The 24,822-nt window shown below is 31.6% G+C and overlaps 1 protein-coding gene across 1 annotated transcript; it reads right to left on the bottom strand.

The window, feature by feature from the left end:
* Positions 1–2,267: 2,267 nt before the first annotated feature.
* Positions 2,268–6,581, bottom strand: LOC123194771 (choline monooxygenase, chloroplastic). The gene is made up of 10 exons (XM_044608171.1): positions 6,206–6,581; positions 6,071–6,116; positions 5,846–5,984; positions 4,794–4,868; positions 4,485–4,697; positions 4,073–4,168; positions 3,784–3,905; positions 3,591–3,684; positions 2,591–2,641; positions 2,268–2,490 (listed from the first exon to the last, which is right to left on the bottom strand). Exons 1-10 carry the CDS (start codon positions 6,462–6,464, stop codon positions 2,353–2,355), a joined length of 1,233 nt encoding a protein of 410 aa, XP_044464106.1. The 5' UTR covers positions 6,465–6,581; the 3' UTR covers positions 2,268–2,352.
* Between the last annotated feature and the right edge of the window lie 18,241 nt (positions 6,582–24,822).

Here is a 24,822-nt window from a genome sequence, read left to right as displayed (position 1 = left end):
GATTTAGTTGCTCCATCCAACCAAAAAAGGATGCAACCAACTTTGACCTGGTTGTTTCCTTGCCTATCTTGAGCAAGGAAGTACAGAATATGAAAGGAGGAGAAAAGATACCCCCGTTCCACGGAGCCTCAAACTTCAAATTGATAAGGAACCACAAGTTGTAATTAAATTCCAAATCCACTAGCCAGGAAATTGTATAAGAGAAATACCTTAAATCCAAATATATCGAATATGATTATTTGAAAGGAAGTTGTCGGTTACATTATCTTATTGAAATCAGAGATAATAATGTCATGATTATTATACTCCATTTGTTGGAGATAAGTGATGGAATGCAATTAAGTGTCTTACGAAATTGCTAAAATATTTCCTTTCCTTGTCCCCAAGTTAAAGAATTTTTAACCACGTTTTGAGTTGATATGTGAATAGATGATATATCTAGTTGTGACAAGTGGTTTGAATAGCTAGTTTCCTCTTAGCTATTATTTTTGTGAGTTTGACTAAGAAGAAACTTGACTATACAAAAATTATCCCTAGCTTTTAGAGTTCCAATAGGGCTTAAAAGGTGGTTCACCTTTATGTATATATAAACGACATATGGATACTTAGGGTCTCTCGCTTTGTAGATTGTTGTGATGATGATATCTATACTTTGAATTTAATGTACTACATGCATGTCATGTACATGTTGTGACGGTTAAAAACTACAAGGATTTCTTGTTGGACCCAATTTATGTATCTTGAGGGATGGAGGACTATGTTAGAGTAGGCGCTTTAAAGCTAATATATTTAGCACATCTATGTAACTATCATCCCATGATGTACTTGTTCTATTATTAATGATAAGTAATCACAGTTGTGTGTGTGTCAATATATATGTTTGTTAAATGTCAACCATGACGAGAGGAGGGGAATAATAGTAGGACTAGATTTGAATCGAGTTTGTTTGAACTCAAGTTGGAGTTTGACTCGAACAAATCTAAAAGAATAATATTTTTTAGCTCAAACTTAGGGATATTCGACTCATTAAGTTCGTAAGTCTTAAAAATTTGATATTAATTAATTAAAACAATGTTGTTTTAACTAATACACATTAAAACAGTATCATTATAGCACGAAACTAAGCTTTTAAACTCGATTCAAGCTCGAATCTTGTCAAATGAGTCAAACTCGAACAACTTTTAAACCAATTTAGCAAGCTTGATCTTCACTCACATCAAACTGAGTTTGAGCTTAGGTGAGAGCTCAATTTGAATCAAATCCATTTCTAAATAATAAGATGTTTTGATCGTAAAAATTTTATGATTATAATAAGTGGTTGATCTTAAAATATTTATAACTTCAGTATTATTATCACCTAAGGCATAGATAAAATAATAAAATTATTATAATATTAAATAACCTTACTAAAAGATAAGAATGGATCTCATATGTTGAGGTTCTACATGTGAACCTCAAGAAACATGTGGATGCATGTTAGAGGGCATTTTGTGCCAACAATTTGCTTGAAAAAAAAGAAAAAAAGTCGTGCAGCATGTGCCTTAATTGCATTGACGCTGGTGATTTTGGCTTCAATTTTTGTGCCATGTTCTTGCTTTTCTCTTCCAAAACATGCCCGGATTGTGTTTATTGCTTTATGTTTGTTCTTCTCTTTCAAGGCTTGTTCTAGTGAGTGTGGCCTTGGTGGATCTTGTATTTTTTTTTTTTCTTCACGTCAATATATTTCTTACTTAAAAGAAAGAACTTTGGGCTAAATGTTTTTTCAAATTTAAAAGAAGAGTAAGATCAAGATCGGAGTTGATCAACATACTCTCCTACTTGGGAGTTTGTTTATTATGATCAAGGCAATTCTTTATTTATAGATACGAAATTCATAAGTAGCGACTATCACCAATAGTATATTTCAGGTTGTTGTATAATATAGTCTTTGGCTAAACAAATTAATATGCATTATCAATTATGAAATTGTAACTCATCAAATCAAGATATTATTTGAAGGGTATTTTTGATAAGTTTTATCTTACTCAAATTATTGATATTTTATGGAGAAAATTAGAAACCCTGCGTAGACATGGCAAGGGGGCCGGTGTGACCCATAACCCAACCCAGACTTCCCATTTTCAGGACGGCTCACTATTGTAACGACCGAGTTTAGCCTCTCCTAACTTTGGCATGCAGAAAAGCCTTCGGGTTTTTGTTTTTTGCCTTAACTATTTTTTAGGTATACCATAGACACTGAGCTGCCCAGAACATGGAGCAGATCTAACTAACAGAACAAGAATTTAAGTTTTATTGTCTGTAATAAAAAACAAAGTAAACATTTACATTATTTAAAATGCAACACAATGAGATCTAGTTAATGAGGTTCTCATAAAGCAAACAATGAAAATGGTGCATTGCAATTTCAACAGTGGGTGCATATCTGCCACTACAATAAGCCGGAGACTCGAGGCCCCTCTGAACACCTTCACAAAGAGTAATATCTTCCATCTACATATCCATGAAGCCAGGCATGAGTCAAAATATTTGGTAACATGAACACCAGTTTCTAAATTTATTGAAATGGGCAAGTGATGATCTTTGTTATTACCTGCACTTTCTCACTATCTTCAAGACTTTTCTCAATGAAATTTGTGTCATCCTGAACCCCGAAAAGGAAAATAGGAGCCCAGAGTAAATTTGAAATGAATATGTTAAGCCAGAATAAGATTGAAATTAAAAGACCTAAATGCATTGATTTCAATATTTAGGCTAAGAATCATTATGTAACATAAGAGTAGCACCCTATATGAACGATAAAACTAAATGTGCATAAACAAATTTTACAAATAAATTGCCTACTAATTCTTTTTTTTGGGTAAGTTTATACTAAACCTACAGTTCCCTCATGAATAAACATGGAGATATGTTACTAACAATCAAAGACATATCCCCAAGGAAATAACTTAGAATTCTTGTAGTGAAGTAAGAGGTTTAGGAAGCAAATCACTTGTATACTAACCAAGGACGGGATCAATTAAATAAGTGCTTTTATGGGGTGGATAGAGTTGTTAAATTAAATTAATTTGTATTTAAAAATCTCACATGCTTGCTTTGGGTTGGTTAATGAAAGGTATGGTTTGACATGAAAACCTTCTAAGACCAAGGCTGGCAAGGGGATTCTGGTAAGCTAGTTCCAAACACGATTCTTTGTCTTGTCGGTCAGTAAACACAATTCATTTCATTTGAAGGGGGAAAAATTGTCCCATAAGCAAGAAAGGTAATGATAGGAATGGCCAACCTAAATCACATTTTGTTTCTCTCAAGGGATTTCAGAATTTCAAATCTTGGAGTGGAAATCAGATCTCTAACCTTAAACAAGATGTTTTTTTTTTTCACCAACAATTTGTACCAACACGCAAAGGTGACGATATTTACTTGATAATGGAATTGGTCCATAGGGTCCATTTCTCAACAGTGCTTTGGATTTAAAGTAATTATCATTCTTTTTTCCTTTGTAAGTTATACTAATCACTAAACTATATTGTACTGACATATTGTGTGCAAGGATTCAAAATACCATAAGAAATAATAAAGAATCTGAAAATTACCTTCAAAGAAGATTCGATAAAGTAGTCAAATACCACTTTGCATTTTCTAGGTCCCAAAGGTATTACCAGATTAGTGTCCATCCATGGTCCATATCTATAAGAACCCAAAACGCTCAAGTTATTATATGGGAGAAAAGATAGCATCACTACTTATTACACAACAAACAGACATGAATAATTATCAATCAAGTACCGATTAATCATGAAATTCGGATAAATGAAAGCATATAAAGCTTTAGATCCAAGGCGACCAAAATCATCTTTGCTTTCTGTACAACCACCTTCACATCTTTGAATGCTAACGTTTTCAAATATCTGTACAATAAAAAGCATTGACTTCAGTACAATGATAACAGATGTTGAACAACAAATTGCATATCAAGTCCATTGAACAAAATTGTGATTAAATAAAAATATATCCCCCATAAAAATATCTTGTATTTGAATGAACCCAGGTATTTGTTTAAAGCAGAGAAACATACTGAGGTTGAGTAGGAATCAAGCTTAAGACCGGAAGCAAGACCTTTATGTGCATATGGAACATGGTAACCACCATCTAAGTAGTTGTCACAAAATACCTAGAAGAAGAAAAAAAAAGATTGCCATCATTCCAAGAATCGTTCATGTAAAAACACAATTTGAAACAGTTTATGGCCACTGATTTGAAGATAGCTTATTTTTATTGCAATGTCCGATCATTCTCAATCACAAATTATAATTTAATTGCAAAGACAAACTTGAGTTTAAAAACTGATGACATTCCTTAATGCTATGACAAGAATACCTGAAATGTCATGATCATAACAAAATTTCAAAGGTGACCATAAAAGAAGAATATAGAATTGTGTTGATTAAGCTTGGGCATATATTAAAGTTCTAGATGCCTATTTATACCTTCCAGTTGCATTCAATTGTGTATTCACGTCTGCACAAATAACTTAATGATGATTCAACTCCATTGAGACTCAGTATCTCTGCACAGCTACCAAGCCACTCACTTGCCACTTTATCACTGTCAACTTCCTGGTGATATATCAACTCTTTGTCTATATTGAGTAAAACAAATGGCCCCCATGTAGCTACTTTCAGTGGTATAAGACCAAACTCCTACCCTCCATGGCCAGAAAAATCAACAAAATTATTCCCTTCGTTTGGATAATGCTTTACAAATAAGATTGCTACCATATAAATGTCATATCATACATTCACATTGAAGTTTTGCATTCCTGTTACCCTGGTTGCCTTAAGAAGTTTTCCATCAAGGCCATATGTCCATCCCTGTAGTAAAAAAAATGGATTTTCTTTTTCAATTTATCAACAAAAAACATATAAAATTAAATATTAAAGTTCACCAAACCAAAGATGTCTCCATTTCTTTCATCTACATATTCATTAAGACCCCATTCTACTTCAGAAGCAAGTCCAACAAAACAAAATAAATGCAAAAAAGGTAGACCCAACAAAGAGCTAAACATTCTAACTTACAAAGCAAATGATTTATTGTGTATATTTGAAGGAACAGTAACATACATATTCCAAACGTTAAAGAGAAATAGAAATTAATAGATTATGACAGAAAAAGAAAAAGCTCTTCATGTAAAATAATGACATTACAAGTAATTCCCTCTATAGCGATGAACTTTTCATCATATACCACATGAATAGCATGAACTGATTTCTATTTCAACTAATTTTTCAAGGCTTTGTTTTTGTAAATAGTAAGAATATTGCATAAAAATCAAGAAGCAAACAAACAAGTTTATGACTCAAGAGTCCAATCATTGAATAATAAATTTAGCCATTGGTGTCAGTTAGTCCAAAACCAGTTATCATCCATGATACAACTCTATTATGTTTCACAGCAATATGAGATTGCAACATGCACATATGATAGGAGACAATATTTGGATTCTCATATCATGGAGAAGATGACCAAAGGGACTCAAAAAACAGTTAAACCATAAATTGTGAACTAACAGAGACATCCTTTATCCTTTGTAGAATAAGATTTGCAATTGAATGAATCATGAACCAAGTGGACCTCTAGAGTAAAATGACCTCCATTATAACTCACCCATACATATATAAAGCACTAAAACTTAGGTTTTCCCTTTCTTTCCGTGAAATTGAACACTACAAATTTGAATTAAGATCTTTCTTAAAAAAAATTATATATTCCTTCTCATTTACAACCGATATAAACTTGTAATTTTTAAGATGTAAAACACAGCTTAAAAAAAAAAACAAAACCTTACATGATAAGGGCATACAAAACAAGAGTTAGTTTTGCCAGTTCCAGTGGCAAGAAGAGAAGCATGATGACGACACACGTTATGAAAACCATTGACTTTGCCTTTATCATCCCTGCAAACTACAAACTCTACTTCACCAATTCTGCAGAAAAAAAATTAGAATCAATCAATCAATTTCAACGCAAATTGTATATACAAAAATTCACATAAGAGCACGAACTGCTTTACCTTCCAGTGAAAAAGTCGCGAGGGTGTTGTATTTGTTCAGTATATCCTGATTGAAAAAAATATATAATTAAATATTATGATTTGATGGCTTTATTATGTAAAAATAAAAAAGGAAAGTAAAAAGGAAAAACCAACCAACAGCCTGCCAGCCTCTGTAGAAGACATGCTCAAGCTCAAGGGCGTAAAAGGTAGGGTCAGTGTACCATGTGCTTGGCGGAGTTTTTGCTTTTTGAATCGGAATTTTGGGATTAAACTCACCCACTAATTTCTCAACTGAGACAACGCAACTTGGATTCAAAACTCTGTTAAGATGGTTATCGTTTTCATTACCAAAGTGATTCTTGATGATCCTCATCTTCATCTTCATCGTCACAGGCCTAATCATCATAGCCATTCTTGCAAATTTTTTCTTGTTTTTGTCTCTTTGGTTGGATTAGGTGATGAATTCATGATTGTTAATGCCATTGTTAGATTTAAGATGGGCAATTGATTCTCCATGAGCATAATTTAAAAAGAAAAAAAAAAAAAAAAAAACAATGGATCATGGTAAGGAACTTATGCGGCTGCACCCAACTAAAGCAGAACTCATTCGACCCAAACAAATTGCATGGCCCATGGCAATTTTAAGTCAACGAATTGGGTCTCAAATCGTCCCAATGGATTCCAAATGATTACATGTAATATGAAAGCTCTTACTATTTTTTTTAATAAAACTACGCATATCTATTTTAAATACATAAATAAATATAAATTATATATATATCATCATATAATTAAATAATTTTAAATTAATAATAAAATAATATTTAATCACATAATAACACATATAAATATATATTATAGCATTAATTTAAGTAAATTTCATTAAAAGAAGAAAAAACTATACAACTCAAGGCGTTGGCCCATACCACGAGACAAGCCCTCAGGTTATGGACAACAAAACCCCAAAACAAAGGAAAATAGCATTCTTACAAACCCCCAAAAACAACCCCTTACCTCTTGACATTCTATCTAAGTTATAAGGGTCAAGATGAAGATCAAGAGAGCAGTGAATCACAATAAAGAGAACACAATGCATAAACAACTCAATGACAACAAGCAAGTTATCTCTAACCATTTCAAATGATCTCTTCTCCTTTTCCACTTAGGCTAGGTCTCTTATCTTTACCCAATCTTTGACTATCTTGTTATTCTCTCTAGATCTTACCATATTTGAAAGGTCTGATCTTCTTTTTCCCTTACTAGGTTCTTTATCCTTTTTACAAAAACCTTCTTGCTTTGTCTATTGAGAAATTTAGGGTTGTCAGAGTCTAGTGAGGCAACGGAATACAATTTTAAATTCAAACAAGACTTGAAAACTCCCATAGAGGATCACGTTTTAAGAATTATTTTCATAAACAAGCAAACAATATACATAGGGTGTTTGAGAACCTTATATTTGTGTTTGAAAACTTTTTCTATCTTTATGTGACTATGAGAATGCTATCCAACCCACTACAAGGTGGCATCTTGGTATCCGCATGAAGCACAGATGGAATGGAGATTAAAATTGATCTACGAGGCTAATAGGGCTCTACAAATAGGGAAGGTATTTGCACAAACATTCGTTTGTCTTTGAAATTAAGCAAAAGTTCTGAAACTATGAAATTTATTCTATATTTTTAAAACACGATGAATGGGCGTTCATGGAACATAAGCAATCGGTTATCCTTGATCTTTATTTTGTATGATCCGTAATTTATTTTAGGATGAACGAGTGTCCATATGTGTATATTGTAAAATGTTATCAAAATTGTGAAATCATGTCTCTATTTATAAAGACATCATGTATAACTATTCATTGTGGATGAACGGTCATGTATCATTGATCTTTGTTTGATATGATCCTGATTTATTTGAATCCTTGGGTGCAGATTAGGATAAAGTTTTATCCATATCCGACTCACCATGCATGTTGTTTATGGATTATGCATAGTCATGTGTGGTCAAAGAAAAGGTCAAACTAGGTTGAATTCAATCCAATTGGATAAGCCTTCCAATCACAATTTCTTTTATACCCAAAAACTCTAAGATTATTATATGTAACACCCACATGTATGCACAAATTATTTTTTTGTCTTTTTGCTTGAATTGAGTAATTATGTGTGAGATTTGGGATGCAAGATCGTGTAGGGAAACTACAAGCTCATGTGTCATGGCAAAAGGGTAAAATGGTCTTTTCTAGGAGATGCGTGTTATTTGACCAAGTTTGGATGTTGTACACACCAATGTATCATCAACAAATTTAAATTCAAAGATAAAGATATGTTTTGCGAGGATTTTAGAACATAGCTTTGATATCGTAACAACATACGCATCTGTGTGCCTTAAGTACACGCCCATGTACTATTGTTTGGAGAGAAAATAAAAAGGATTGAAAATGTGTTTGGCTTACTTTTTTCCTTTTTTTTAGAAAGATCATTCTGTGTGAGAGGATTTTGGTGAGCCTTGGAGTTTAGGACATAAAGAGAAGCTTAGGGAAAGCAATTCAAAGGCCACATGAAGATTTTTAGTATTTGTTGTCTAATGATTTTGATTACTTAATCTTGTTGTGGAGATTGATATTCAAATGCTTAATTGATGTTTGTTTGGATTATGTGCGTTAATGAATTAGGGATTAAAGATGTTGCGTTGGATTGATCCTTAATCATGTTTAGATGGTTTAACTTATGCTGATAGATTATTGATTGATGTCAAATTGGATGCAAGAATCATATATAAGGGTTTGTTCATGTGAATCTCATAGTTGGAATTAATGTTATGGTTATGCGAATTGTTTTAGAATGTTGTATTATTTTATGATTTACGGTTTGGTAATATGTTGTTGGTAATGTGGAAGTGTATTACATATGGTTAGAAGTGTTTTGGTAAAAGTTAGAATGTTATAGTTAAGATTAGATGGATGGAAAGTGTAGGGAAGTGTCTATCAATTTTTGGAAAAAAGGACCGTATATGCCTATGTATAGGGAATACACAGTGATGTGTATTTGGAAGAATTTCTCCCCATGCTAAAGTAAGTCATAAGAGTGTAGATTTGGGAACAGGTATATACCCTTGTGGCATAGGACATATGGTCGTGTGTTCTGCCCCAAAGATACACATCCATGTGTTTAGGTTTCAAGTCATGTGAATTAAAGAGTTCACAACCGTGTGTGAAGCACACACACCTATGTACATTTGGGAAAATTGAGATTAAGAATGTAAAGAATTAGTACAGAGTTTATAGAATCTCAAAATAAGCATATAACCCTAAAAATGGCCATTCTACCCCTATAAGGGAAGATTTCAATGAAAGAAGATGCAAGGCCTAATGAAGTCTAATATAGGTGTGTCTGACTATCTAGACAACGACATAGACCCTAACTAGAGTGATTTTGAGTTGAAACTAGAAAACTATATATTACATATTTAGAACCACTTAGCTATTTATAGTGTGGTAATGAGAACATCAGGGTAAGTTTGTGTGACATTGATACCTTTAGATGATTTAGCACTGATGATAGCCATCGAAGCATCCAGGATGCATGTGTGATAGTAATAGAGCTCTAGGATCTCACTACCTTACAATATGGTATCTATAGCCCTAAGCCCAGCTAGAACATGTAATAGGTGCACTTTATAATTGACATCTGAGATGTTTTATGCTTTCACCAAGCATCCGAGATGCCAATATACATCATATAACATTAGTCATCTGGGATGACACCACTATTATGGATTAGGCATTAGGTATTATGATATTTTGGATGGACATCAGGGATGTTAGATAAACATCCATATTGACACGAGAATGATAAATACAAAACACATGATATCATATGGTTATTCAAATATACACCCTAAGATATATGGGATTGTTTACTTACTGAGTGTATTTCCTCACATGTTCTATTTGTATGGTTTTGTATGTAGAATCATATAACAGCGAGGTGGTAGCAAGGGAATCGATGGGTCAGCTCGTAGAGGAGCATGAAAGCAGGGGCATGGTCATCATTTTACCATGATATTAAGGATCCTTGTAACTTAAGTTCATTATGTTTATTTATGCACATTTTCATGAATAGACTTTTATGCATATTGCATTGTACTGATTTACTGTGCACATGAATTTTATAAATGTTACTCAGACTTTGTTATTTTTGTTAACTAAATAATAAATGTACTTTGGGAGTGTGGGGTTTTTATTTAATGAGGCATATTTAATAATTGTTTTATGCGTATAAAAGTTTTACTGAAACACATCTTTTCGGGTATATACTTCGTGTAGAGGTATGTGTTTAGAGAGGAATATTACATTATACTTTAGTCCCTAAATGCTATTTAAAAAAAAACATTTTGGGCCCTAAGACTTCCTAAGACTCAAAACACTCAATCCAAAATTCAAATTGGATCCATCTCAAATAATTTTATTGTAATACCCATATGTATATCTCAAAGGTAAATTAGTCTTTTTGCATACGTTAGTGTGTTTTTGAAGGTCTAACTATGAGTTCTAAGTGACACATGACCATGTGTCATGGTTACATCAGCTGGATAAGAGGAATCCACATAAAATTTAAATTTGAGTGACATATGCCCCTATGCCTCAACACATGCCTATGTATATTGAACATGAAATCAATTTTTATTTAAGGCACGTTAATGTGTTTTATGAATTATCATCCAACTCTTTAAATGGATGAATTAGAGAGAAAAAAAGTGAGAATAAAGGTCTGATATTTTGACTTTATGGTGGCAGTTTTTGACAATGTTTTCAGTAGAGTTTCTGACAACAAGGAAAAGAGAATACCTTGAAAGAAGGAAGCCTAGTTATGCAATCTTATTTCTATAGATCAACATTGACTTTGGTGGATTTTAGTTAATAGGTAAGAAAGATATGCAATGTTTATATGTGTGTGTGTGTGTGTGTGCATTGACGTTGTGTGGTTGTGTTGTTGTTGAGAGTAAAGTGTGATATCATGTAAGGTTGATAGCTTTTCATTGAGACTTATGAAATTTATTTGAATTATGCATTAGGATAAATTGATGCCATGATTCTTCTGAGTTGACATATTTGAGAATGTTGATGATGATGTGTGTATGATATAATGATAAGAATTTAATGTTAGATGTCTATGTTGTATATATAGATCCTATGCCATGTTTATGCAAGTTTCGTTGATGATTTTACGTGGAATAAAATTGTGGTCAAGTAAACTTGTTATGCCAATGATATCTTATGTATAATATCATAAAAGTGAGGTGTTTAATTTGTTAAGAGGAGAAACGCTTTCTTTATAGATCAAATTAGGGTTCAGATGGGACGTTTCTACATTTTGAACATGACACATGACCATATGGTATGGGACATAAGCTTGTGTATGTAAAGCCCAAAATTTAGGTTAAGTTTCCTACACCCATATATGTAAAGCCTAGAATTCAGCTTACATTTCCCAACACTCCGATGACTGTTAGACGTCGTTCACTAGTAAACAGTTAACTAGAACACGTGGACTTCCCATATATAGCATTAGCACAACCATGTGTGATGTGAAATGACTAAAACACCCTTGAAAAGTAAAGCGGTTGAGATAAGAATAAGGAAAACACATAGATATTTAGAGAATGCATGTTCGTGTTAATTAAGACACATGCCTATGTATCCCTCAATAATAGTACATAGGGAAAAGCCATAGAGAGGTGTTTGTGTTCGAGGAAAACAAATAGACACCTCTATATGTTTAGATTTGAACGTCATGTATTTAGGGTAGAAAAATAAGAGAGTAAGAGAACTAGGGTAGAGATTTAAGGGCGTCTTAGGTAACAATGAGAAATTTTGGGTATACAATAGTACCTCACATGCTAAAGAGTTTAGTCATAGAAAGGCACGAAAAATACTGTTAGGTGGAAGTAAGAGCGAGCTAAGTTAAGTAAAGGCTTAAGATATATGCATGTTATACATCATAGGATCATTATGAGAGGGTACCATGAGTACATATTCCCTACACCACCCGCAGTAAGGCATGTCTGTAGTATAATGCTAGATCTGCAGTAGGGTATTTGCTTATAATAAAACCTATATGAGATACAGACAGTGTAGTGGAATAGAAAGAGAGCTCACATGGTCAAGGTTTCAAATCCTTATGTTTAATCCAAACCAATTAGTGTATTATACAACTTCAATTATAGTACTCAAATTCATATGCTTCCGTTGAGTTTAACATGGTCAAACTAGATAGAAATCTAAGGGAATAGTTCCTTAGTGATAGAGAGATACATAGTTCAATCCAAGAGTTATGTTATATAACTTAGACAGTCCTCAGAGTACAATATGAGTACAAAGACAATATATACGACTCATCATCATTTATAGAGGAGTTTAATATTGACTTTAAATGATAAAGTTAGTATGGGATGAATTTAAGGGCATTTTGGGGATTTCAATAAAAGTTATCAACATAGTCTCCTACTTATTTAGTGTTCACATCACTCATTCCCTTACTTTCATATGTGTAGATACATGTAATCGTGATAGTTACAAGATAAGCAATGGTCTATAGGTATAGAGCAACGAAGGTATTTTTGTTTTTTTAGTTTTTACTTTATTCTGATTTTCTCTTTGCATCAGACTACATATATTAGGTTTTCATTTTATATTTTATGATTTGACATCTTTTCTATGCTTCAATTTTAGCTTTTGAAAAAGGATATTTTAGTAATTTCATAAAGTTCAATGAACGAGGTTTTATTCAAATGTTTTTGAGTTGTTAATTGTTTTTATTTAATGCATCTTGAAATGGACAATTTAGTGACGTCTTCCTCTAAAAGGTAATACCTAGAGGGGGCGTTACATTTATACATCTAGAGTTTGATAAATCCCTTTATGTGAATGACCCAAAAGCTCTATATTGAATTAGTGGTGTTCAGATTCAAGTCAAATCTAGATATAGACTAAAATTAGCCTTTAGTAAGGCATTGTGGCCACCAAGTCAACAAAGTGTCAATAAACAACTTTAAGCCTTGTCAACTTATGACTCTAAGTCTTGTCAACTTATACGGTTACATATAATATGATCATTCATCAACCAATATCTCTCAAAACTGAGACAAAGATACGATGTTTATCTCAAGGTCTTATTGATATAAGTTGATATCCATCAATTGCTCTCAATTTATACAGTTACATTTAATACAATTATTTTGTCAACCAATACCTCTAAAAAATAAGACATAAATATAATGTTTATCTCATGGACTCCTCGATATGAGTTGATATCCATCAATTACCAAGCAATTTAGATCAAGCTTCGATTTGATCCCTTTATGGCCACATATTTGAATGATCATTAATGTCTTTCAACATGTATATTTGAGATATCTTCTCTTGTGCTTGAGAGTGATTAATCATTTATTGATTTACCATAATCTTCATACATATCTTAAATGAAAGTTTTGGTAAAGAAGTCTATATGGTGCAATCATATTTATCAAAAGCATAAGGAATGAAACTTTTAATATGTAATCTAAATAAGTCAATCTATGGTTGAAATAGACTTCTTGATAGTGGTGTTTCAATTTTAATGAAGTTTCAATTTTACATGACTTTATAAAGAACAAATTAGACCAATATAGGTATATGAAGATCAATGAGAGCAAATTTGTCTTCATAGTATAGTTCAAATATTGGTAGTAGTGATATCAAATTTATTCCATAAGATCATATTATTTTATCCAAGACTTTTGATATGAAAGATCTTAAATATTCATCATTAGTTCTTGGTATAGAGATTTATTGTGACAGGACATGTAGACTTATTGACTTATCTCAAATGCATACTTGAAGCATGTACTTAAGAAACTTAACATGCAAAATTGCAAGATAAGTTGTGTGCTCGTTGTAAAAGAAGATAAGTTTAATATCAAACAGTGTCAAATGAATGAGGTTGAAGAAGAATCCATTTGAAATGTCTCTTATGATGACATTATTAAAGCTTAATGCAAGCAAAGGTTTGCATGAGTCTGATGTAACTTTTACAATTGAGGTTTTAATCCCTACCTTTCAAATCAAAGTCTTAATTATTGGGTTGCGATTTAGGAGGTAAGGAGATGCTTTCAAAGAATCAAGATTTTGGTAATTATAAAGATGATTTAAAGTTTATTTTCAGATATACTATTATACTTGCTGAATGGGTTATATTTGGAAAAGCATTAAGTAGTCATTAGTAATAGCTTTAACCATGGACATTAGATCCATTGCTTGCTATGAAATAACTTCTCAAGTTGTATGGTTGAAGGATTACCTTTTTGGACTACTTGAGGTTGACTTTATCTACTATAATAGTAGTTTAATTAGTTAAAAGACTATTAGTAGATTGAAACATACAAAAAATAAAATATTTTATAGTCAAGTACCGTATGAAGAATGAGACATTAGGGTAAAGCACAAAAAATACAAAGTTGATAAAGATTAAGCCCTTAACCAAAGGTATAAGACCTATAAGCCATAAAAGTCATGTTGAAAACATGAAGGTGTCTAAAGTCTTTTGATATTTAGAGTTAGTAGGAGTTTTATATTGTTATTTGTTGATATTTATTTATTGATCATGTTCATATTGACATAATTTTTTATCTATGGTTATATATATGTGTATCTACAATTATAATACAACATAAGCCTTAAGATAAGGTTTCTTTTTAGTATGGTAGTTGTATGTGTATGTTTTATGGGTCTCGAGTAATGTTGAAACATACAAGCTTCATTGAAAGTGAAAAGATTTCTCTTGTTTCTTTTGAAACATAAATGTTATAAAGAAATCAAAGAAATCTTAAAAAGAACTGACAAAGACATAACACTACTTATGATCACCTTGTTCGGTGTTATTTCTGCCACACTCCTAAATCTGATCCATGTTGATTTGATTATTAATAATTGTGATCAAGGATGATCTTATGTTGATAGAGAACATAAGTAATGTCTTGGTTCGTTATTAATAATCATATTAATTAGATTATTTATTAAAGTGTAATTTATCTTTGGACTATTTTTTTTTGTAGTGGTCACTTAAAGTTAAAATATTGATTACTCAAAAGTCGAGAATTGTTTTTCTTTTCTTAAAATAAAATAAAATAAAATAAAAATAATTAGTGTTGTTCAAGTGTGATAATGTTAGAAGTTTCCCCATGTGGGCTAACATTAATTATGTTTGGTTTAATAAAACCAAGTAAATGCATAGTTCAATACAAGTTTATAGATGAACTTGAGTGATCAATAAAGATAAACTCAATACATTTAAAGGTTACGATCTGAGTGGAAAATATTAGTGTGGGCCCTAAAGTTTATTAGAACTTGATAGGAGGTTGATTAACTTACTATATATTGGTTAAGTCCTCATTCCAAAACTTGATATAATTTAGTTACATTATAGTTTATCCCATTGAAAGTTATCATTCAAAGAGGTTTCCAGAGAAAAAAACCTATCACGTTAAGAGATGATCTCAATAAGAAATCTCAATAGCTTTACTGATTCAAATTGTATGACGTTCCATTTATTCTTATAACCCTAAAGTATTTAATTAAGTATTTTATAACTTGTGTATAGATCCTGTGGATTTATGATTACATAATTTTATCTAGTTTATACATAAGTATACTTATAACCCTAATGTATTTGATTCAGTATTTTATAGCATGTGCATAGATCCTATAGATTTAGGATTGCATAATGTTATCTAGTTTATACAAAATAAATCATATAGTTTAATGGTCATACATGGACATAAGTAGACCATATATCCTATCTTCTCCGGTTAAAGATATGGGATTTGCTTTTAAGTTTAAATATTTATGATATACGATCCTAACATACACCACTAAACTACCAGATGGTCTCATCTTATACTCTAGGTAATGTTCCTTAGTAACCACGTTTGTCTTTATATGAAAAAAATAGAAAAAATAAATAAATCACATATGTATAAAAACATAAGCAAAATAGTGCAATATGTCATCTAGCATTGCATAATTCAAAAATATGTGTCTAGAAACACCGTTACATGTTTACATGTGTTGGAATAAGGTCTCACACGCTTTCATGCATCATAAGACCTACTGGACTTGTGTCCATATGCTGATCTAAACATTAATGTGTTACCACACATCGGTAGGACTATTCCATGCTCTTTTACACATTATAATAGTAACCTACGCACTCTCACACACCATAATAGTAACCTACGCACTCTCATGCACCATAACAATAACCCATGAATCATCACATGTCAAAATAGTGACCCTACACGCTGTTACGCATCAGAACAGTGACCCACATGTCATCACACGTCCGAACTAAACCATACATGTCATTACGTACAGACTGGATCTGATTCTCAATCCAATTAAACCGTTTACCTAGTCGATCAAACTATTGACTATTGACCAATCAACCAACCTCATAGATGTTAACCAGTTCAGTTTGTTCAATTGACCAAATGGGTTGACCTATGACCTTAAGGTATGAACTACCTATTAACTAAATAGGCCGGATAATTGGATTTTTTCAACCTAATTTTAACCTATATTCGTTGATTTTGATTATCAATCAGGCTAGAGACCATAGAACTATTGATCAATGCACTTTGATAATTCTCCCCGATGCATTTTTAGGTGTTGATGTCACCAAGAATTAGCAAAATCGAGATGAGAACCATCATGGTTTCAATCTTGATTTTCATCAATTCTGGCCAAAATATGGTTCGATTTAATGTTCAATTCATGCAACACAAATCCAAGCATCAACCTAAAATGTTTCTAAGCCTTAATTTCATGTAATTTTAATCAAATCAATTCAAACCCTAAAATTCAAATTTCAATAGTTAATTGATGAAAAAAGAATTCCAAATCATAGAATTCCAATTAATTAATTTTCTAGAATTGTAGGCATAATATTTATACATTAACCCAGGCTTTGATACTAATGTTAGAAATTCTTCTAGTTATGTAAACAAATCAATAGTATATATAGTCGTATTATGTGTTCTTTCTTTGTTTGAAGTGATTCGAAGCATTATTAAACTTGCATGACGTATTTTGATATACCATATTGATTTGATTCAATCTAAAAACTTTCATTTTGGTTTTAGAGGCTTTTATATTTGTGTTCTTCTGTAATTTTTACATTACTAAAAAAATGCGATAGTTTTTTTTGGGACATTATATTTGTGCCCAACTGCCATCAATTGCTAAGCCCAATTGTCCTCAACTATCAAGGGTAGTTTATTGCAATATGGGTAAGATTGACCCATTGTGGGTGCACTTAAGTTCAAAAGCTTAGTTTTGATATATCAAAACACATAGGTAGGGTTCAAATTGAATTTGTTCAAGCTCAAGCTTAAGTTCAATTCGAATGAGCCTAAAATCAGCCACACAAGAATAAGCCTATGAATGAGCTTAAGCCTCAGCTTGAGCTTAAGCTTGAGTTGAGCTTTATGTATGTGAATAATTAACTCGCGTGCCCTATCATCTTGCCTAAAATACAGTAATGTTTTAACTTTTATTAATAATCTTTAGTCAAAGTCCTTGCTGAGAAGTAAGAAACCTTTCAGAACTCAGAAGTCTCTCATGCACTCATCTTCTTCTTTCAAAGCTCCTATAATTTTATTCTTCTTTCAACTTTTGCAAAACCTTATCAATCTGCATCTCCATCGGATCATCTACAATGTCAAAATCTTGTCAACTCCATCCAGCTTTCAAAGTCAAACACTTTGTTAGTTCTCTAATTACAAATCATCTCTATTTCAACTTTTGCGTTTGACGACAACAACTTCAGTCGTTTGACAACAACAACACGAAGACATAACAATTAATAGGTTTGTTGTTTGTTGTTATTTGCATTTATTAATTTGTTGCTAGAATTGATTGAATTTGGAATTAACCAACCAAAAAAATCTATGTTAGCTTTTATTGATTTGATTTCAGCTTGTAATTTTAGCATTTAATTTTAGCTTGTTGGATTTGTATTACATATCCAAGTTTGCTATATCCAATATATCCAGATTTTTACACGAATGTTGGCTCTTATGGATTTGATTTTTATGTTTAGTAAATATAAATGATATGAAATCAAGGATATGAAACAGAGGGAGGGTTTAATCAAAATCTTATAGTTTGCAATACATTAGAGGTAGATTATGTTTTATTCCAATGTTTACTTTCTCTTCCAATGTCATATTTCATAGGCCAACAAACACACATTCCTTAACTATTATTAACAGTAAGAGATAAAACAGACTGGACATAAATAAGGATTACATACACCATTTGACAAATACCCAATAGAGAAGTATATAATTTTATATATAAAACATTTTAATAAAGAATATGACCTAGACTACCTAGAAGTAGCATGTTTGATTTAAATTCCACCTACATTCAAGGCAAAATAAAACAAAATTTAGCCCATTAGATTAATTAAGACTTGTCTATCATAAGGCAAATCAAAAGCATACAAGTGTAGATTGCTTCAAAGTCCAAATACGAAGATTTATTTGTACAATAACTAAACAAACATCTTATATTTTAATTGTTTGAGTCTTATTAACAATCCTCTTAGGCAAAGAAACAACAAACATCTAGAAATTAACAAATAATACTAGTCATTGTATGTCAAAATAATGTTGAATATTGTCTATTAATTACATTTTATCAAATGTAGCTCTTGTGCTTTTGTTATTTTTTTAGGCTTTTAACTACATTAACAATTAACTGTCTAATTTTGATTGTGACATAGAATATGAATCAAGAAAAGTATAACCATCCAAAGCAAGTCGATCTTCATCTCAAGCATCCACAACTAGCATGATGGCTTTTTCTATGTGTATATTTATTAAGGGAAATTCAGTGCAAATTGAAGCACCTATACATACTCAAGGGGTTAGAAAAGATGATGTGGATGCTAATATGACTACAATAAAAGATTTAGATGTTTCATCTTTTGTTAAAGAAGATAAAGTAACTGTACGTTATAAAGGACCAACAAATGCACAACCTTTTATTATTCCATCTAATAAGAGAAGGAAAACATTAACTATTTGTAAGAGTTTTCCAGATTAGATTTTTTTACTATTGGAGATGTTACATATGCAGTATGCAAGTACTGAAAGAGAAAGGTGATGTTGCAAAAGACCAAGGTTACTACCTATTTAACAAGGCATATGGGGCAATGTGCTGATAGGAAGAAAGCGATGAGAATGGATTTAATCGTGGGGGTACAAAACATATTAGGCTTTAAGCCTTCAAAGGTAGGGTTACCTACCCTGACTATGGTAAAGACAAGATTGAATTATAAGCATCTCAAAGTAAGTTTGAGTTCAGTCAATAACTTTATTTTTACTATGAAATTGTATTGACTAATGAAATGATTATGGTGTTAGTATTTCAGGTTTGAAAAACCTTGACTCACATGGTTATGATATCCAAATTGCCATTTAATTTTACTAAGCATCCCAATTTCATTAATTTTTATTGGGTTTTTCAGCCTCTTTACGAAAAAGTTGAAAGGAAGCAAGTAAAAGCTAATTGCATTTGAGTTTATCAAACAGAGCATATGAAATTGAAGAAGATTTTTTGAAAACTAGAAGGATCAGTATTACTACTGATCTTTGGGAGTTCGATTGCCAAAATATTAAGTATATGATAATCACAACACATTGGGTGGACTATTCATGGTCCTTAAATAAATGAATTATAAATTTTGTGCACCTATCTCTACCTATGAGAGGAATTAATATTGTAGCAACTATTTTTAAGTGTTTAAAAGGTTAGGAAATTGAGAATAAGGTAAATTCAACTTTGAAAACTCTTTATAAGAATATATATATTATTTTATTGTATGTAATTTCATTAATATTCATTAATTTTGGTGGAAACTATCACAGTGAACAATGTTACTGCAAATGATAATTGCATTAAGAGATTGAAAAAAGATTTTCAATTTCAAAGAACTTTGTTATGGGATGGAAAACTTTTCCATGCTAAGTGCATTGCCTATATAGTAAATTTGTTAGTCTAGGATAGAGTGGTTGTGATAAAATAAATCATAGACAATTTTTGAAAGAATGTGAAGTTTATAAGAGCTAACGAGGCCAAACAAAAAAATTTTGTGAAAATTGTTATGTAGTGTGGAATCAAATAAACGAAATTAGTTTTGGATTGTCCTACCCGCTATAATAGTACATACAAAATACTAACTACAACACTATAATTCTGACAGGTTTTTCCTCACTATATGTTTGTTAAATCAAGCTATAGTTATTATCCGACCAGGGAAGAGTGGGAAAGATTGGAGGTTGTTTATAAGATGTTAGCAATTTCTGATGTTATAACTAAATTAATTTCTAGATCACCTTATACAACTACAAATAAGTATTTCATGGAACTGTTTAGGATAAAAGAGATCTTTAAAGAGTAGAAATTCAATGAAAATCATGTTATATCAACGATGGTGACTGCAATATCTGAAAAAATTTAATGAATACCGGGGCGAAGTGAATTTTCTGATGGCGATTGTTAGCATCATGGATCCTTGATAATGAACTTAGAATTGAATGTGTTTATTATAATATATATATATATATATATATATATATATATATATATATATATATATACACACACACAATGAAAATGTCTTTAACTTATCATTTTGATTTGTGATTATTTCAGGATAGAGTTTCTCGTGATTACTTTGGCATTTCCCATTCTATATGGGGAAGAAAATGCCCTTGAAGAGATAGAGAATGCAAAAGAACTTTAGATAAGTTATACAACGAATGCATTGACATGATGTTATCAGACAATCCATCAACTACATTTGCACCTCTAAAATCTTAACCAAGGACTCAACAAGCACCATCAAGTACATCGGATTCATTAAATAATTGTTCTTAATTGAAAACTTATAACATATCCTAACTTTTAATATGAAATTTGTAGACAAATCATCAAGTTCTCAATATTCTCAAAATAGACAATATGGGTTTGGATTTAGTTGGCTACATTTGAAATATTATAAATAGAGAACATATTTGGAAGAACTGTGAAGTCTAAGTTAGAAACTTATTTTGAAGAACGTGATGTTGAGATATTTGATGATGTCATCTCAGGAGACTTTAATGCACTTCATTGCTAAAGGGATAATCAATATAATATAAAGTACTTTCACAAGTAGTGGTTAATATCCTAGCGATTCGTGTTTCAACAGTAACCTTCGAGAGTGCATTCAATGCTGGTAGTAGAGTGATTAACGCGCACAAGTCATTTCTATCACCAAAAACAATCAATATGCTTATGTATGACATTGATTGGATGAGAGCGCTTTATAATATTCCCAAACAAGATCAAGTAGTCAATTATTTACTATAACTACTTGCTTTTCAATTGATTTTTTGTTAAATTATTGGCAGTATGATAAATATTTTTCATTTCTTTTGAATTTCATAAAGATGGGAGATGATGCTAAGACTATTGAGCTTATCCTGTCAGATAAATGAAAGTATAATGGAAGGTAAAATATATTTGTTGATGAATGGCTACATCTTTGATGCTTAAGAAAATGTTTTTGTTTTTATAATGTTTAATAGTGTTTGATTCTTAATTGTTCTTATTTTTATAAAATAAAATTTCTTATTAGACATAAGTTTTTCCTATTGTCTTCTTTCATTCATTTGTATTTTGTATTAATACGAGGTTTTGGTCATTTGTCACTTGTCATACCAAGTTGAAGACATGGTTTGAGCAAGACATGATTTGTATGCTTGAAGATGCAATTGAAGTTGATAAGTAGTTTCTGTTGTTCTAGATTTTGGATTTGTGCTTGGGTTGTATTTGTGTTTTGGAGTTGTTTTGGATTTAATTGATTCTGATGAACAAAAAATTTGGGGTATAGTAGAAGTTATGAATGATATGTTAAGCTGCAATAGTAGTCTAATGTGTTTTGGATTTAAATGATTCTAATTTGTATGTATTGGGTCTAGGTCCACCCATGGCATGTCTACCCAACCTAGTTTATTTAGCTGCCAAAAGGCAATTGTTTGAGGTTATTGGATGACAATTACGCTGTTATTTAAATGTTCAAAAACTGTCATCCCAAGAAATTAATGCAAATAAAATAGCAGTATCTCTTCTTCTTCTCCCAAGGCATATAAAACACAAAAAAACGAATGTCTCCCAAAAGAATGTAATACATAGGCAAATGGGATTATGGAAATTACTCACATCAACACTTCGTGTCATGTTTGAATAGGTTTTGTCGCAAACTCGAAGCCGAGTACGCGTATTTATATTTAGAGTATTTACATAATTCAATATATGGCATGTTAAATTGTTTCCAACATTGGTATCAGAGCATAGGATGCAAATATGTCATGTTTTCTATTAATTAAATTCCGTCTTATGTGATTGTTATAATCTAAAATTTCGATTTTTGATTGAAATTATGTTTAAATTCAAATTTTGTGTACGAATTCAATTCGACCAAAATTGCATAAAATTGGTGAAAGGAAACATGTTGGATAGTTGCTTGGAATTATTTTACAAGTTTTAAATTAAGAATCGAGTTGAAATAATGTTATAATTGATGAAAATCAAGCCAAAAATCATGACCTATGACATGTTTTTGTCTCCACCGGATCACCATAATCAGGTGATGTTTGTGTCCATCATTAGTCTGAGAAAAACGGTTGACTAGAGGGTTACGAAAACCCTATGGTCCTATCATCGGAACATTAGTGAAAGTTAGCCAATTAAACAACCCAAATTTTAAGGTTTATCACGTAGAATCGAGTAGCAATCAAGTTAGAAAACCTGATCACCTAGCCCGTTAGTCAATGGGTTCATCTAGTTAATTGGATGACCTGACCTAGGTCTCAACCAACTACTCGGATAATTGTCAATAATCAAAGGTTAACCAATCATCAGAGGTCAATGGCCAATTACAGTTAGCAATATGTGGAAGCATGTAAGAGTCTTGTCCTAGCATGTGGTGACACGTGTGTCTCAATCTTGATACATAAAGGTGCATACAAGCATTGCTTGGACACGTGGAAGTGCGTGTGAAGTCAACTCGACATGTGAAGACATGTAAGACCATATTTTAACACATGATAGTGCATGAGCAACTCTTTCTAACGTGTTTTGGTGCACGAGACCATTTGTTAGAGCATGGCAATTATCTAATGCTCAGATCTGTACATGGAATGTGTTTCATAGGTCCTAGGCATGTAAAGACATGTAATACATTATACTAGCTTCCAAAAACACATGTTTCTAATTTATACAAGTTTGTTGGCTAGGGATCTTCACATTGTGTATATGATATGATTATCTGATGCTTTAATGGTGCACGTTGAGACTATATATAATTAGTCATACTCTTTTAATTGGAAAAAAGATAGTGCATAGTCTAATCATTATCATGCATGACCATTAGCACCATAATTAATGATTTAGTTCAAGATAAGAATTCAAAAACTTTTAGGACTTAGTATGCTATTCCTAAGAATTCAAAAACTTATTTTTTCTTTATTTGGGTTGAAATAGTTATGTTATTCCTAATAGATGCATAGTATTTAGTGCCCATATGTAAATTGCTCATGAGGTCGCACGACACATTTGCAAGTATGAAAGTACTGTTGTATGAGACTTTTGTGGATAAGTTTTTTTAGTACGAGTCTTCTATCATATGTGAATGGGAGATATTGGGTTTAGATCCACCCATGATGGGTCAACTCGACCTAATTTACTTAACTGCTAAAGGGTAGTTGTTAGAGGTTACTAGATGGTAGTTGGGTTATTACTTAAATGTCCAAAAACTATCATCCCAGGAAATTAACACAAATAAAATAAAAGTCTCTCTTCTTTTTCTCTTAAGGCATAGAAAACACACAAAAATGAATGTCGCCCAAAAGAATGCAGTACATGTCATGGAAATGACTCACGTCAACACCTCGTGTCATGTTCGAATTAGTTTCGTTGCAAAATCAAAGCCCGGTACCTGCATTTATATTTACAAAATTGATTTTGGTATGTTTGATTGTTTCCAATAGTATGCTTGAGGATGACTTTAAAAAGGGAATTGACATTGTGTTCTGTGTTATTATAAGTATTTTTAGACTTCATAATAAATGTTTCATATTTTGTATTATGAGTAATTCTATTACTTTTTGTTTTTTTTTTAAGTTGTTTGACAGATTTTAATTGAAAAAATGATATTTATGTATTTTTTGTTTATTAGATGAGTTACCATAGCTCAATTTTGTTCTAGATTATTGAAAGGAAGGAAAAAAGACACATGAGCTTTGAACAACAAACCTAAAGCTCGTCAAGCTTGGCTAGCTTGGGTTCACTTGACCATTTACCAAGCTAAGCCCAAGTTTGGTTAAGCTCGAACTTAGTTTGATTCGAATCTGGCCCAACATATAAGGCTATAACAAAAGTTTGGTTTTTTCAATTAAAAAAAATATGATAGTTTAATGTTTGCAGATGTTGTTATCCCAATTTCAATTACTATCCAAAATAGTTTTGTTTAATTAAGATTTTATATATTTATTTCCGAAATTTTATACATAATTAGCTTTGTTTTTAACATACCAATCTTTTTCAATTTCAAATTCAATTAAGGTTTTCATTTATAATATTTTTTTTCAACTTTTAATTTAAAATTGACTGATTTTTCTTTAGA

This window comes from Mangifera indica, chromosome 13, assembly GCF_011075055.1.
Source record: "Mangifera indica cultivar Alphonso chromosome 13, CATAS_Mindica_2.1, whole genome shotgun sequence".
Classification (NCBI taxonomy): domain Eukaryota; kingdom Viridiplantae; phylum Streptophyta; class Magnoliopsida; order Sapindales; family Anacardiaceae; genus Mangifera; species Mangifera indica.
This window is presented reverse-complemented; position numbering and strand designations above follow the sequence as displayed.